Source organism: Bemisia tabaci, chromosome 5 (assembly GCF_918797505.1).
Source record: "Bemisia tabaci chromosome 5, PGI_BMITA_v3".
Lineage (NCBI taxonomy): Eukaryota > Metazoa > Arthropoda > Insecta > Hemiptera > Aleyrodidae > Bemisia > Bemisia tabaci.
In genome coordinates this window covers 49,894,780-49,911,425 of record NC_092797.1, presented here as the reverse complement: position 1 = coordinate 49,911,425, position 16,646 = coordinate 49,894,780, and the positions used below count along the sequence as shown (strand labels likewise).

The following is a 16,646-nucleotide window of genomic DNA, read 5'->3' as shown; positions in this document are numbered from 1 at the left end:
TTTGTGTCAGCGTGCTACCTACTGTAACTTCCCTTGTGTACGTAATCGTAAGTATGATGCAAAATATCAAAGACATTGAATCACGTAGACCGTGCGTCCGGCTCAGATTAGTGCAGGCGGAGCAAAGCAAGTCTCTCGGAGCCCCTAGATGGGCGGGCGGGGAAGGGGAGAGAGCGTGTGTCCCAAGCACTCGAAGAGACTGCAGAGAGGCAATGGAGAATTCATGCCCTCGCTCGGTTTTTCACGAATATCTCGTTTAGAGTCTGTTTTCAGACAAAATTCCTAAGAAGACAAGTTTTAGAACACATAATTTTACACCCGAATAGCATTGTTTCATTTTTCCGAACTAATTATTGACCGAGGAAAAAACCTCATAATCTGACAAAAATTCACTGGAGCCGCTACTGTGCATGCGCAGATGTGCGCAACTGGGACACACAAGCTCATCGATGTGGGTCGTTGCCACCACTCATCGGCATGCAAATTTTTAAAAGTTGTCTTGCCTTCCGTAACACAGGATACACGGTCTATGCGATTCAATGTTTTTGAAAAATATCCAGCCCACAAGAGAGCACAAAGTTTGGTTGGATTTGATTCCTAATTTGGACTTCCCACTTCCTCTTAAAAAAACATGTTTAATCGCAAATACTTCGACTGCAACTGGACCAAAACCTACTATGATTACATCAAAATGTACTGAGAGCCAGTAGACCCGCACTGATGTGCGGGGCTTTTTCAATAATGATAGCCAGTTGAGTTTTCATCACTTGCCTTAAAATGAACGTATATTTTGTAAAATTGGCATAGCCTATCTGCCAGTATACAAGCTTCACAGTTTGTTGGCTGAATACTAGATTGGTTGCAGATTTTAGTTGAAGTGTAATATAAACTTGTGATTTCATTGAAAAAATTTAAAAATGATTGTCATTTATATTTAATTTGAAGTAATGTCAATCCTACAAACATTAAAGTAAGCTTACCAGGTAAAAAAAGGTATTCAAGCATATTCAAAAATTTTGATCAAAATAGCTAGGTAGGCAACTCCTAGAATTTTGGATCTAATTAAAGCGCATTTTACAATAAGGAACAACTATTTCAGGCGTTGCATACGAGAATGGAGAGGCCGTAACTTCGATTCAGTGATGTCACACTAGTAGATGAAACTCGGCCGCGATTTAACATAAGTTCTTATGGGAAAACGCATGACACATGTTCTTTTTGTGCTAGTATCTTTTCAGGGGTTGATCTTATGCGAAAATTCATAGGAACCTTAATGAAAAAAGATAAAATTTCACAGCAGAAAACTGCCTAGTTCATAAATTACATTGTCTGATAATTGAGGAAATAAAAGCTAAACGTGACTAAATACCGAAAATCGTTACCCCACTAAGATTCAAAAGTGCCGCTCGTGCAACTTTGGCCGATCGACAGCAGCTCTGATTGGTTAACACAGCGATTACTCTACTAGTTTGACGTCATGAAACCAAGTGGTTATAGACTCTCCATTCTTGTAGGCAACGTTTCAGGCTCATTTAGAAAAGCACCTATCTAGAAAGAGAATATAATGGTACATACGTTGTATCTAAAATGAACCAGAAATAATAGTTCCTTACTGGAAAATGTGGTCAAATTCGTCGTCTCTCGCACAAAGGAACGTATCTTGTCTGCGCTGTTTCTGTATTTCTATGAACATTTTATTTTTTCATGGGAGATTCATTATCCAAATTTGTCAAAAAATTGTAGGTGTATTCTTTCACGAAAATTGAAGAAAAGTCACGGGATTTGTTAAGCAAATTCATACAATGGTTCTCATACAAAAAAATAAAATGTTATTAAGAGATACTGAGACAGCGCAACCAAGATACGTTGCTTCAAGCAGGAGACAACGAATTATAGTCATTCTGTTTCTACATTTTCAGGAACTCACAGCTCTGCTCTTATTTCCCTGATCTTTATGTATTGGGAAATTAGAAGAAAACAATTTTTAACTAGAAAAGAAAATGTAATGATCATTCAAGAAACTTACAAGCATGAGAAAAGAAAGTAAAACTATCTGTTTTCGTAACATGCAAGGAAAGGAAAACATTTAAAACTAAACTGATGAGTATATACTCTCAGAGAACAAAGTGGGTTGAACAGGACCAAAACATGTATTAAATTCAGTCCTGTTCCAGATACTGCGATCAACAGAGCCTCTAAAATTTTAACTCAAGTTCAGACTGATAGTGACCCTGCCAATGTAAGTTATTTCAATGGAACCGATGATTTGAACACATAAAATATAAATCTTAGCACAGGGACAATGATATGCAAAATATTCAAATGACCATCGAATAGTCTGCTTGTGTGACATTATTTTATAAAAATTGCACTGAACTATCTCCCAGCTCTCAATCACGAGCAGCTATATTGAAGGCGGGAAGTCTCTGTTCCTAAGTTCGAGTGAACAAATCTAAATTTGTCCTTCCATGAGAATGGATTCAAATTGAATCCATTGGGGCAAATCTAGTTAGTACTTTTAAACGGAAATATACCAGCCCTCAATGAGCGATTGTAAGCTGCACCACCGGCCATCAGAGGCACTACAACGGACTTAAATAAAGTAAATATAGTCATGACTCCTCTTCAGTATGTGTAAGTATGTACAATTGAAAGGACCCACAAAATTCGATCCCCGGCTGCTCGAGTGATCGCTTAGAGGATAGGTTCAAGATGGGAACTTGTATGCTTCCTGCTAAGTAACAAAAAAAATAAATGGCCAAAACGCGGAGCTACATATCTCTGTTTGCAACGTTGCAAAATTTTTGTCATACATTATTTTTTCTTTGGAAAACTAGTTGATTCAAACTCTTGAGAACTTCCTTGATTCGGTTAGTAGAACATATTCTGTATAATTTCAAGCTATGTGGTTAACTTATTTACCTTTAGAAAAAAAGAATAGGACTGGAAATTTTGAAACATCACTATGGAGAGACATGATTTCGCACTTTGGCCATCGATATGCTACAATTATTTATTTTTTGACAGGTCAAACATCATTATTCAGGCTTCATCATTTTTAAGATAAAAATAAATTCACACTACACTTCGTTACAAAGATGGACATTTACATCTTTGATTCCAAGATTAAACAAACAAATATTTCTGGAAGACATAATTTACTTCTGAATAATGGTGGAAAAACGCTCATCAAAAATATGGGAAAAATAATATGATGCAAAAAAGGGAGTATGCTTCAAACAGTCAAACAATTAAAAATGAATTCACGAGTCCTTCGTGAGAGTTAAAATTTACAGTGTAATTGTCAAGAAAAACCAACTTCCAAATTTTTTAATTTTTCTTTGTTAATTTTACATTTGTGTGCCACGATGGAGGATAGATAAATTAAAGTTGTTTACTCCTGAAAAGACTGGATAAATTATAAACTGACTTAGTTGCTTGGAAACCATCTCAAACTCTAACATTACTGAGGAATTATGATGATGACTACCAATAACGATAAACATTCGCAAAGAAAAAGTTCCACATAAAATCATACATTATTTAAGGATTTCAAAGCCATGATTTAAACTATTAATTACATAAGGAATTTGATAGAAATTCCTGGCTTCATTTTTTCTTTATTTAAAAGACACTGAAAAAAAAAAAATCATGCAACACTTTACACTCATATGCATAAACTGCAAACGAAGTACTTATACATGCATTTTGAAATCAAACACATAATACTAATGGCCAGCATGCGTTTGAGAAGATCATGTCATCACAGAAAATCCTTTGACAATCTTTCTCGCAAATCACTTTGGTTAAATATTGCATTTCAATATAATGCAGTAAAATAAAGTGAAAGTTAAAATGATGAATGATGAAATAAATAAAAAAATTCTTCAATAAAAAGTGCTTGGTATTCCCTAATTTAAATTTCAAATTGCAGCAAAAATAATAAAAAGCCCCCAGTTGTTAAATAAAACATCAAAATTCTAGAATTCAATTACTGCAGAGATCAATGAAAGGAAGAATATTTTGAAGTCATTGCAACTTTAGTCCGTGTCAAACTTAGTCTGAGTTTTTTAGCTTAGAGAAATACGTATCAATACTTGGTGAAAACAAGTTAAGTTGTTGTCTGAACTTAAGAATAAATTAAAAATTACAGTAATAAAAGAAAAGAAATACCTAAAAAATACATCAAAACTGGTGCTGGTAGACCTAACTTTAACATATCTGTTAAGGTTCAATTATCGTTGAGACTTGTGTAATAGTTGTATTTACAACATGGCTTGACAGAGGCATTCCACAGTTTTTTTTTTGGTGCTCCTCGCATTGAAATACATGCCAGAGATTAGTAGAATATTCAATTTGAGCTTGTCAAGGACAGGCCCAAGGGAAACTAAAGAGTCTGGGTAAAGGTTTAGGGCATAAGAAGGACAAAAATTTCCTTTTAATAGCACCTTTATAGGCTAGATGGGGAATTCCAAGTCTATATAGTTTTATCAAAAAGTCAGATCTCTCTTCAGAGGAAAGAAATTTGGCACTGAAAATTACTGAGTAATAAAAATTCACTGGTAAAACTGATGGCAAAAAGTAAGGTCCGTAAAATAAAGAAAAAATAATTTTTTTCTCTTCTAAAAAAAGGCAATTGGCAGAACAGTTGAAATAAAAATTGTAAAAAAAGTTGGACCAGAGTAAAATTTAGTCTGTCACGACGATAATTTATCTGCCGATAGCAAGTATTGAAATTGAGTTTGTTTCCCACTGACATTTCATTCATCGCATTAAATTTTGAATTGAGAACCTAACCAGCCACAGAATATGGTCAAACAAGTGTTAGGACCTTATATTAATGGTAATTTCATGAAAGTAATGTTAAAATGTTCTTAAAATTGACAACAATTAAAATACACTAAAAATCAAAAATGAAACATTGACTCATAAGAATTGAGTGGCGTAACTCAATAAAACAAATCACAGACCAAATACACGAGGCTGGATGCGAATACATTCATATTTTTTATTTTACCTTTATTTCACTACATGCCTGCCTCATCTTGCCTAAACATGGCAGTTTCTTCAAAGATGTACTGTTTCAAAGTCTCTTTGGGCAAATCATCTAGTTCCATTGAAAATCGAAAAGGTTCCTCTGCGACAGGCTGAAAAAAAAAAGAGACAAAAAATTGTGTCACTAAAGTTACTTTAGCTTGCCACAACGGGTCTAGTACATGCTGTCTACGCAAATCATATATCACTAACTGGATCTGTCACCCTCCCATCATGATATTCCAGTTCTGCACAAGCGCCTGTAACACCCCTTCTCATTCCTAATAACGCTGTTCATACTCACGTATCTTGATAAAATTACCAATAAATAATGTAGACAACACCAGGATGTCCGTTAGATTTAAACTGGAAGGCTCGGTACATGTTCTCTCTTCAAAAGCTTACTTAGGAAACTATTTACTCTACAATAAGTTTGGAAATAAAATCCTGAAAAAGATATTGAGTAATATTTTTGACACATATCTAATGAAATTTAGATTATACAAATGATGTAATCTGTATTTTTGCCACTTAACTATATTCTTATACCTTTTTCATCTTCTTCAGGGGTTGATTTCTAGACTTCCTATTGTGTAAATCGTCTCTCAAGTACAATAATATAATAACATAGAACATGTAGCCTTCATACATTTTATTTACATTGAATTACATTCTTGTGCTAAGCTTTACAATCCGGAGGATCATCATCAGGCACGAAGCACTACACAAATTAGATTACATGCATTGGTAATTACTTATTAAGACTCATTAGACTCGAGTAACAATTATACTTAAAAATACTTATTACACTCACGTAAGATATTGAAGAGAAAACAAGTTGTCCAAAGGCCCATTGGAGGGAACAGAAGTGATTTTTAAAAGTCATTTCATCCATTGAATTAACTTGATTCCTCTCTTAATTTGGAATTGAAGATAACAAAGAAGTAGGGCTGTGCGAATAGTGACTTTTCCGAACGAAGCGAATAGCGAATAATTTCGGCAACTATTTGCGAATAGCGAATAATTTAAGTCAATTAATCACAGCTGCGAATAGTAAAACGAATAATTTGAAATGACTTTTTTTAGTGTGAAAATTCGCAAATATTACAAAAGGTACTCTTGGAGCGACCAAGATATGCGGGCCAGTCGCAATTGCACTCGCTGTTCGTAAATTCGGCAAAGTCGGTTAAGATCAAAGGAGATCCGCTGTTCACGATGTCTCGGATGGAAGCGGAAGCCTTGCGCAGGTCCTCACAACGTTTCACGATTGCCACTCGGAAATTCGTTATTTTTGATGGCGCGAATATTTGAAAATTCGTTCCTCGTGACGGCGCGAATATTTGAAAATGTCAGTTCAAAAATTCACTATTCGCGACGGCGCGATTATTCGCAATTTGCGAATAGTGCGCGAGGCAGACAAAGCGAATATTCGGCGAATATTCGAGGCGCGAATAGTCGGAATTGCGAAGATTCGCACAGCCCTACAAACAAGAAAAAGTAAAAATATACCTCATCAGCAGGGTCATAATACTGTTCCAGGTAAGGGTGGGCAAGGGCATCTTCAACTACTATCCTGTTGTGAGGATTAAAAGTCAGCATTTTGTCGAGCAGATCTAATGCTTTGGCATCAGCTGAAGGAAATAATCTTGTCCACGGAACTTTTGGTTTGAATGGTAATGACTGCAGATAATTGCGTGCCTGCAATGAGAATATTATTTAGCAAAAATCTTAATGATCACGTAATGATTCATAATTTACATTATAAACCTTAATTCAAATTTTCTGCTCGCGAAAAAACCATAATCAACGTAGGATAAATTAGGTATTGAAATCAACCAATACATTCAGCAAATAACTATAGCTTGGTTTCATACACATACGACACGCGGTTTCCTCCTCTGACACAAGGTATCTTCAATTCTGTCAAAAAGCAGTTAGCACACAGGTAGATGCTTTCATCTTAAAACATACCGATGTCTTTAGTGCTCCATTTTATTTAAGTAAACTCAGGTTTTTCTGTGAGCGGGATGTGAGAAATGACATAGATGAAAACCATTATACCTATTGTAACAGTTTGCAACATTGCGGACTTTCTATCATTTTTCATTTTTTTGTGTTGAATTTTGAAAAATTTGATTTGTCCATTGTATTTTACGTAAAACTTTGATACGGTAATATATGTAGTGGTTTTTAAATTCATATCGATGTAAAACTCCCAAACTAAGTATCTCGGTTTGCAACATTGTATGCAGACTTCCTATCATGTTTTATTTTTTGAAAGGAAAACTACTCAACATCGATTCTGAAAAACGCTTGTAATTTTTCGTCTTTGTGCAAAACTCCAAGGAATGGTGTTGATCAGTTTTCCTTTAAAAAAGTAAAATTGAAGCGAAGCATCAAAGCATCACAAATGAGAAATGTGGTTTGGGTATTTCACCCATCTTGTCTCATGATACATTTACACCATGTACTTCTCGGAGGTACTTCAAGAAAAGGAATTTATTTTTTCCGTGGTTATTGATGAGCATATAGCTGGCTCCCTCAGAATATTTGATTTCTGAATATACAGGGTGTCTCACGAAAAACGAGCCACCTTGAATATCTGCCGAACGCGTCGGAATTTCGAAAAACGGTAAAAGACGTGTTCGTTCATAATGAGGGGGACACCTTTTGGCGTATTTGACATTTTCTCAAACCGCGGGAGGGGCGCGGGGCGGGGGGTGCCCCACCCGTAAGTCGAACTTTTCAAATGGCACCCCTACTTTTTTATTTCAGAAATCAATTCTACGCAAAAAAACAAGCCACCCTGTCCAAACCGAATGTAAATCGGACAATTTTCCAGTGATTGACAGAGTTTTAAACATTTTTTTCATGCTCTTTTCAAAAATTTCCCACGCCCAATGGAATTAATGTATCAAACCAAACTCTCCGCCAAAAAAATTCTTAAACATTGCACTTTCGATAAAAAATTTAAAAAAAAATCTGCTGCACTCGAAATCTGGAGCACGCGGAGCCCTTCTTTGCGGCATTAAAATTCGTTATACCGAACATTTCCGAGGGGCGCTCATCGGGAGGGAGTAGTAAGTTTTAGACAAGAATTATTAATCTTTTTTCTGAAGCATAAGAAACCGTGTCCATGAAGAAGCAGATAAGTAGAAAAACAAATGGACTAGCTTTTTTCTTGGGGGGGGGGGGGGGGTGTCAATGACTTGAGCCGGACCTTGATACTTCTGAGGACGCTATTTTTCCGCGGTGCGTTGTTTTTCTCCTTAACTGCTTCTTCATGGACACGGTTTCTTATGCTTCAGAAAAAAGATTAATAATTCTTGTCTAAAACTTACTACACCCTCCAGATGAGCGCCCCTCGGAAATGTTCAGTATAACGAATTTTAATGTCGCAAAGAAGGGCTCCGCGTGCTCCAGATTTCGAGTGCAGCAGATTTTTTTTTTAATTTTTTATCGAAAGTGCAATGTTTAAGAATTTTTTTGGCGGAGAGTTTGGTTTGATACAGCAATTCCATTGGGCGTGGGAAATTTTTGAAAAGAGCATGAAAAAAATGTTTAAAACTCTGTCAATCACTGGAAAATTGTCCGATTTACATTCGGTTTGGACAGGGTGGCTTGTTTTTTTGCATAGAATTGATTTCTGAAATAAAAAAGTAGGGGTGCCATTTGAAAATTTCGACTTACGGGTGGGGCACCCCCCGCCCCGCGCCCCTCCCGCGGTTTGGGAAAATGTCGAATACGCCAAAAGGTGTCCCCCTTGATATAAACGAACACGTCTTTTACCGTTTTTCGAAATTCCGACGCGTTCGGCAGATATTCAAGGTGGCTCGTTTTTCATGAGACACCCTGTATGTGGCCTTGAGTCCTTTGGTTGAGTTTACAGAAGTTTTCGGAAGACTTACCAATGTGAATCTGTTCGATATTACCCTCATTTACATAGAGAAAGTAGAACCAAAAACTGCAAACTAACCTTATCATTGATGATACTTTCGAGATCTTCCTGGGTTGGAGATCCAAGAATACCTAGAATATGATTTAGTTGATCTAAGTAGTGTTTCCCTGGGAATAAGGGTCTGTTTGACAACATTTCAGCAAGAATGCATCCTACTGACCAGATATCTATTGATTTAGTGTAACCCTGAAAGCATAAATAAACAAAAAAGGATAAGTGAAAAGTTTATGTAATTAGTTAGAAAGGTACAGCAGTAAATGTATCGTCCAAAAAAATTAGTTTCCCATATTTTTGGTGAGCAGGTGTTGGGTTTTGGTTGGTTAAAGTCAAGTTATATCATTGGAAATTAACAAGAATAGATAAATGTCCTTTTTTGGTGTCTATCATGAAGTTGCTTTATACTGATATTTCATTTGTACTTAGGAATTTTTTTAGACATTGACAAGTTTCCCTTGACAGCTAAACAAGTACCAAAATTTTCCAGGGCCAAAAAATACTGCAAAGATACAAATAGTAGCTCCCCAAAAGAATCTGCTATGACTCAACACTCACATGGAATAAGTTGAAAACAAGGTCTCTTTAAGAGTTTATCAGGAAGTAAAGAGAGAACTTCTCTCCTCATCTGCGGGCTGATTGTTGAAATTGATGGACAAAGCGATAGACAAAGAAGACATGGGGAGTATGGAGCGATCCTATTGGTTGAAATGGGTGGTTCCTATCGACAAAGGGAGAAAATGATAGACTAACTGTCGGGTTTCTCGTAGGTTGCCGTTAGTTAGTCTATTACCTACCTCCTTTGTCCATTGCAACCACCCGCCTCCACCATTAGGATCTCTCCATATCTCTTTTGTCTCCTTTGTCTATAGCTTTGTCGATCAATTTCAATAATCGGCCCACTGTCAAGAGCACAAGAGCCAAAAAAAAATTACCTGAGATGGAGAGTTGAATATTTAACCGTGAGTAGAAGGCCTACCTAACAATGCATTTCATAATAAATGGTGATTTGAACACCTTTTTAGACATCTATATTAAGGAGATATTTTTGGCAAGTGCCAAAAATAAAATCACAAAAACATTGCAAAACCACTGTTAAAACATTAATTTTGCCGGTAACGTTGTGACAAGGTTTTCGCAACAATTTGTTGCCAGGCAGAATAAGAGGCAAGCAAAAAGATACACTACCAATACATGAAAACAAACGACTAACACTGATGTTTTGCCTTTCCCCTGGTATTTTTCTTTTTCTTTGGACTTCTTGGGATGTACCAAAGTGAGTCCAAAGAACGTCCAAACCATGAGGACTCCTTTTCGAAGCGAAGTTCCATCATCTTAGCACTCTTAACAAAGTACTTCTTTTTTTCTTCCTTTAGAAGTGATTTAGGGTTCTTATTTTTAATGAAACGACTAGCATTTGTATAACTTGACTTCTGGTTTACAGCTTCTACTTCTTCACGATGAGACTGCTCTTTGGTACACTGATTAAATACCGGTGATGATGAAAATGTATTCATGAATGGATGATTGAACTTGGAAAAATATACATTTTGATTGATGGATTGAGGTTCACTTAAGGGGGAACAATTTTTGGCAGATAAACTGAAAGGAATGGGTGGCCAAAAACCATAATTTTGATCATAGTTAGGAGGTATTAAGGTGTCGTTAAAAGTAGGATGAAAAGGAGGAGACATGTTTTTGAGAGGCGACTGTTTTCTGCTCATCAGAAACGCAGTTTCAGCTCGAGAAAGTAACCGTACAGAGTCTTTAGAGTCACGACCGGCATCAAGATTGGGAGCTGACTGTATTGATAAGGAAGATAAATTTTGTTTTGCTTGATACAGACGACGTTGAGGCATTGTATGAAATCTGAATGATAGATGGGTTGGGATGATTTCTGATTCAGACAGATGGTTAAGGCTGTGTTGAGCCTTTACAAGACGAGGTGTCTTACGACGATCATGCTTCTTGGCATTGGAATACTTCCTTGGCAAGCCGTGATTGACGTTGTTCTTTATCGCAGCATTTTGCGAGATATTTTCAGTTTTATTGCATTTTGAAATGAAGAGTCGTTTTTCTAGAGAGTTTTCAGAGGATCTTTCTAGAAACTGATTACCAATGCTATCTATCATATTGACTTCATTCAGCATGGATTTCTGTGATCCTGGATAATCTTCAAACCATTTTGACCGTCTTGGATTAGAAGAAATGGGCTTCCCGCTGAAATTCTTTGGAACATTTTTCGTGAGGCATGAGTAGGAGATAGTCGGGATTGCAGACAAGCTCTTGTTGATAAGACAGGGATTTTGGTTGCTGAAAGTCTGCACAGCACTTTTAGGTGAATCCAAGAAACTAGAGGTTAAGTTAGACTCTTCTAAGTGAGTTGGGCTTGAGGTGGTTATTTCAAATTTCCCCACTTCTGCAAGATTTTTACAGTTCGAAAATTGTTCTTCAGGTAAAGGTAAATCAGGGTTTTGATTTGTCGAAAGAACTGCAACATTTTGAGAGGAAAATTTAGAAGAAGGGCTCAAATTAGAATTGCACTTCGTGCCTTTTACATTAGAAGGTCTTGGGGAGATATCACAAGGAGCTTTGGATGCATTGAGGTTGCAAAAGTTGGCTTTTGAATTACGGTGGGTAGCCGAATATTTATTAGCAAATGCAGAGCTTTTGGATTTTCGAACATGACAATGTTTACAGTAACGAGGTATAATATTCCAAAGCTTTCTACTGGGGTTTGGAGGATTTGTTGGACTATTTTTCTGAGTGTTCCTTTTGGGACTACTCAGGTGAATGTTCCCTTTCGGACAATTTTTGTGAGTGTTCTTCTTCGAACTATTTACGTGAGTGTTGCTTTTTGGACTATTTTTAGGAAGATTCCTTTTGGACCAGGTAGTGAGAATGGAAAAAATGTAGGTTGGAGAGCTTTGTAGAAACTTGGTCCTGATCGAGACTTTGATTTTGATGAGGTGGCAGTGGTGCTCTGGGAGTAAGATTTCTTGAGATTTTTATTATTTACTGAAGATTTTAGAGCAGATTTATTAGACTGTGTGTTTTTGCTGGAGATTTTGGTGCTGATTGATACTTTACTGAAGGAGGAATTAACATCCACAGACCAAGTTAGTTTAGATTTTTTTTTCACATTACACAGGTTTTCAACCAGATTGCAAGACTTGTCCTTTGCTGTCAGTTCATTTCTAACCATGCTATAAACCTCAGAATGTGATACTGTCGGAAGTTCTACGGATTTTTTGGGTAAAATGTTTTGATTCTTGACATCCCCCAGCATCTCTTGGTCACTAATGTTTCCTGGATCATTAACATCTTCAGGTATCTCAGGGTCTCTGGACTGGCCAGTTATCTTTTGACTTCCAGGATTTCTGGGCAAATCAGTATTTCCAAGACATTCTAGACCGTTCGCATCTGTTATGATCTTTGGGCTATGAGTATCGCTGAGCATTTCTAATTCTTTTTGAAGGTGCTCCATTTCCACACTTGTAGATTTATCGGCAGCTCTGTTAGTTAAAGTTCTACTCTTCAAAGAGGTGCTCAAAGGTTTAACACCTCTCTCTCGGGTATTCTGTGCTGCAGCTTCAGCAACAGGATCAAAAAAGGAGCACTTTTTGCCACGAGGGTTTTCGCAGAGTCTGTGGTGTAAGTTTCACGGGACACAGTTCCTTCTGGTAAAAAATAATGGGCCCATAAGTGATTGAACCTCCCGAGGAAGTTTCTCCTGAAACACTGTTTTTTTGAGTCATATCCTGGAAGACAGGGAGCGCTGGATGAATCATAGGTAATGGTTGTTTGTGAAGTAATTGACGTAGTTGGATCACTTGAGGTGTAGGTGGAATAATATTTTTTACTGCCTGATTGTCGCAGGTCTGTAGCTGTGATAGTAGTCCATTGCCTAAAGAATGGGTTCCAATGACTTCCATGTTGGCGAGAGGATATGTCTGTGTCATCTGTTGAAGAGATTGTTAAAGTTCCAGTCAGAAACGAACCGAGGCAACTGGATTGGTCAGACAAAAACGGATTGTCACTGGAACCAGATGAAATTTCCTCATCGTAGGCTTGGCACAATGTTGAAATTTTCTCATTAATCTCTTTCTTTAAATTACAAACACATACACTACTGATAGGTTCTAAATTATAGGAAGGTAATTCATGATCATGAATTGGGGGATAGAACTTGACGGTTTCAGTAGATGACGTACTGCAAGTAGAAGAACTGCAATGTGGACTTTCATCTTTGGCAATTTTTGAGCTGGTTGAGTGCAAGATATGGGAGGTGGATTGACAAAGAGATGAACTCCCATTTTTGATAGTTTGAGAGCTGCTTGATTCAAGGCCAGGTGTAGACCTTCGCATTTTGGCAATTTGTTAGTGCAAAAATATGTTCTACAATTTTTGGCTATTCTCTGTATGGGAAAATGTGCATACTGATTTTTAAACTTCACCTGATGCCCAGGAGACTCACCTCTGGTGAACTTTTATGGATATTTGTTTTTAGGTACTTGCTTCTTTAAATTTGTAACGTGCGAAATATGATCAGTGTGATAATTAGTTCCATTTTCTGGTTCACCAATAGACATGGCTGCACAGAAACACATGTGTGACCGTTCAAAGTTGGATGGGGCATCAATTAAAGTCACACTATGAAGTTCTTCACTAATTTTAGTGATTGATTTGGAATTGTCTTTTGTTTTTTTTTAAATTACAAATTACACAATAGCTAAAAACTATAATTTTTCATTGTTGACACCATCATAATCATGATTTTTTTTTACAGAAAAAAGGATTAATGTTGTTATTTCAATTTAAAAAAAATATATGAGTACCAAAATATCAATTGCGTATCCAAGGCAACAGTGAGATAATTAATAATGATACACTTTGTAGGTTACAATAGATATGCATCTTTTTACAGACAGATAACAGTCAGGACGTCTGAAGTGGGTCCTTGCATGAAATAACCAAGGGGCTAGTCCATCATGAAGGGAATTCAGAACTCAGCTCTCTGCACGCTGTTCAAGAGAAATAGATTGTTTTTGATGTGCCATTTTTTTCATGAGGAGTGAGCATGGATTTGAAAGAAACAAATTTTTTGAGAGAGAAATAAAACAATCTGAGGTGCATCAATCATTTGACCTATTGGTTAGCATTGAATGTCTGTTGAATGGTGCCATTTTCCGGTGTGACTGTTGGCGCCGCTAGCGTCACCAATATTTAGCCTTCATTCCGTCAGCTAGGCAAGCCGCCCGCATCTCATGTCGCGCCGCGCGCCTAGTTCCGCCGCGGCCCGCCCGATCGCGCTGCGGGCTCTTTTTTCGCCCCTCCGGCTTTCCTTTAAATATTTAAATTCTTTTATTTATTATTTTGTCTGTTTCAATATATAAAATTCATCTTTGATTACTTTTCTCCATAAATCCTAAATTATAATACTCACCGGCGCCTTCCTTCACAACCTTTTTCAACTTAATCCACGCGTCCGCGTAATTCCTCTTCAAATCTAGTTTGACCGGTTGGCCCGTGTGCTGTACCTAAATTATGCTTCACCTACCACTCTATGGTAGCGTCTATGGGTATGTACATTCGCCCCGCATATGTCTTTCATGCGCTGTAACCTTCCTTCTTAAACAGTTACGTCTTTTCATTCAATCAAGTGAGTATGTATTCTAAATTCACCTTCTTTTCTCTAATAATTTCATCAATAATAATTCATGTCAAATTCCGGCCTTCTGCCAATAAATAATTCCTTTCGGTCTCTAAATTCATTCGCGTTACTCGTGTCCGGACACGATTGCCTGCGGTCCGAGTGCCGCGGATGAATTCTTCAAAATTTCAATAAAGTAAATGTTCGTCTCTCTCTTTAATTAGCTTCCATCGCGCTACTCGTGACCGGTCACGATTGCCTACGGTCCGGGTGCCGTGGACGACCCTTTCGGCTAATCTTTTTAGAAGACTTTCATTAAACTTTCATTGGTCCTGACCGAACCGGATTTGAACTTGCAAAATTTTCAGTTTAAAAATACAGTCCACTGCTCTCAAAAATTAAGCATCAAAAACGTGTCTCCTTCTTTCAAATATGGCTCCAAGAAAGGCAAAAGTGCAGGAAGAGCAACTCTCTAGAGTAAACGAGATTCTCATTAGGAACTCATTGCTTTTCAAACGTGTACAAGACACAAATGCACTATCAGAAAATTTGCCGGAAAAACGCGGAATTTTTCTTGCTCGCTGTGAGCATCTTGAAAGTCTGTGGAAGGAACACGAGGAAAATTTTTCCGAACTCGTCCGTCTCTCTTCTCACATTTCGGAGCAGAAGAGAACTGACTTAAAATCTGAGATGGAACAATTTGAGGAGCTCTTTTACGAAGTGAAAGCCAAGTTCAACTCTCTAAAAAGCTCGCATAATGAAAACTCAAATTCAACTCGTTTCTCATCTCAAAAATCAGCAGCGTCAGTACGACTTCCAAAAATGGAGTTGCCTCAATTCTCAGGAAAAATTGAGACCTGGAGCTCATTCTTTAACGTTTTTAACGTCACTGTGCACTCTCTGCCGGAATTATCATCAGTACAAAAATTCCAGTACCTCTTAAGCTCACTTCGCGGTGAAGCCCTTGATCTTGTAAAAGGACTTAACATCACAGAACAAAATTACGATGTTGCTTATGAACTCTTATGTAAAAGGTACCAGTGCGAGAGACGTCACGTTGTCCATCATTTACATGGACTTTTGGATTTGCCTGAAATTTCCAAAACAGAGCATATTCCAACCTTTCTTACGCAATACCGCGAGCATACTCAAGCGCTTGAAGGTCTAGGGTACAAAGAAGAAAATCCTCATCTCCTCGTTGCGGCGTTATTACGCAAAATGAATCACTATTTCAAAAAGCGATTTGAAGATTATCGAGGCAAGGATGCCAAGTTTCCTAAAATTGATGAACTTATTAATTTTCTTGAAAAGGAAACTCTTTTGGTTGAAGAACTTTCTTCCTCAAATCCGAAACCCAAGGCTCAACAGAAAAATGCTCGAGCTCTAGTAGGAACTGGAGAAAATTCTGACTCGAATGAACGAAATCAGAAAAAATCTAATAAAAAGAGTAGTTTGAAAAAACCAAACAACTCATCTAAATCAAACAATTGGACCGATCCATGCCCACTTTGTAAAGAACTTCATCCAGTTTTCAAATGTGAAGCGTTTTTGCAAAAATCGGTCCGAGAGCGCTCTTCAATAGCGCAGCAGCACAGACTCTGCAAAAATTGTCTGCGTTCGCACCCCGTCGACCAGTGCAATTCTACATGGACTTGTCGAGTGTGCCTTAAAGCTCATAATACATTGCTCCATACTGAAAGTTCAGATGCCAAAAACGATGATTCCACTAAACCAGCGACAGTTGTGGCAACAACCGTTGCAGACGCGATCCCTGCTCGTACTACTGTGCTACTAGCCACGGTTAAGGCTCGAATTTCAGGCCATTCGAATCGTAGTATCATGGTCCGCGGAATTCTGGACTCCGGTGCTCAAAGAACGATAATCACAACGCAACTTTCTCAAAGCTGCATCTCAAATGCTATCCTAAAAGCTCTCCTTTGAGCGGCATTTCAGATGTACCAGTGAATGTACGCGGGAGCACCAAAATAAATGTCTTAACATCTGAAA

General features: G+C 37.5%; 1 protein-coding gene and 1 long non-coding RNA gene across 3 annotated transcripts in view; one reads left to right on the top strand and one right to left on the bottom strand.

Moving 5' to 3' along the window:
• LOC140224680 (uncharacterized) overlaps positions 1–16,646 on the top strand; it is a 378,383-nt gene that overhangs the window by 109,644 nt on the left and 252,093 nt on the right. The gene's annotated exons all lie outside the window — the stretch shown is intronic.
• Positions 1–16,646, bottom strand: part of rl (Mitogen-activated protein kinase rl) — a 158,530-nt gene that overhangs the window by 8,240 nt on the left and 133,644 nt on the right. The window contains exons 6-8 of one of the 2 annotated variants that reach the window (XM_019043681.2): positions 9,011–9,178; positions 6,544–6,732; positions 5,018–5,147 (exon numbers count right to left, since the gene is read on the bottom strand). In XM_019043681.2, coding sequence (XP_018899226.2) covers positions 5,028–5,147; positions 6,544–6,732; positions 9,011–9,178 — 477 coding nt within the window. In that variant the 3' untranslated portion in view covers positions 5,018–5,027. Of the gene's footprint in view, positions 1–1,981; positions 5,148–6,543; positions 6,733–9,010; positions 9,179–16,646 lie in introns of those variants that run through there. The other variant, XM_019043673.2, reaches the window with a different exon arrangement.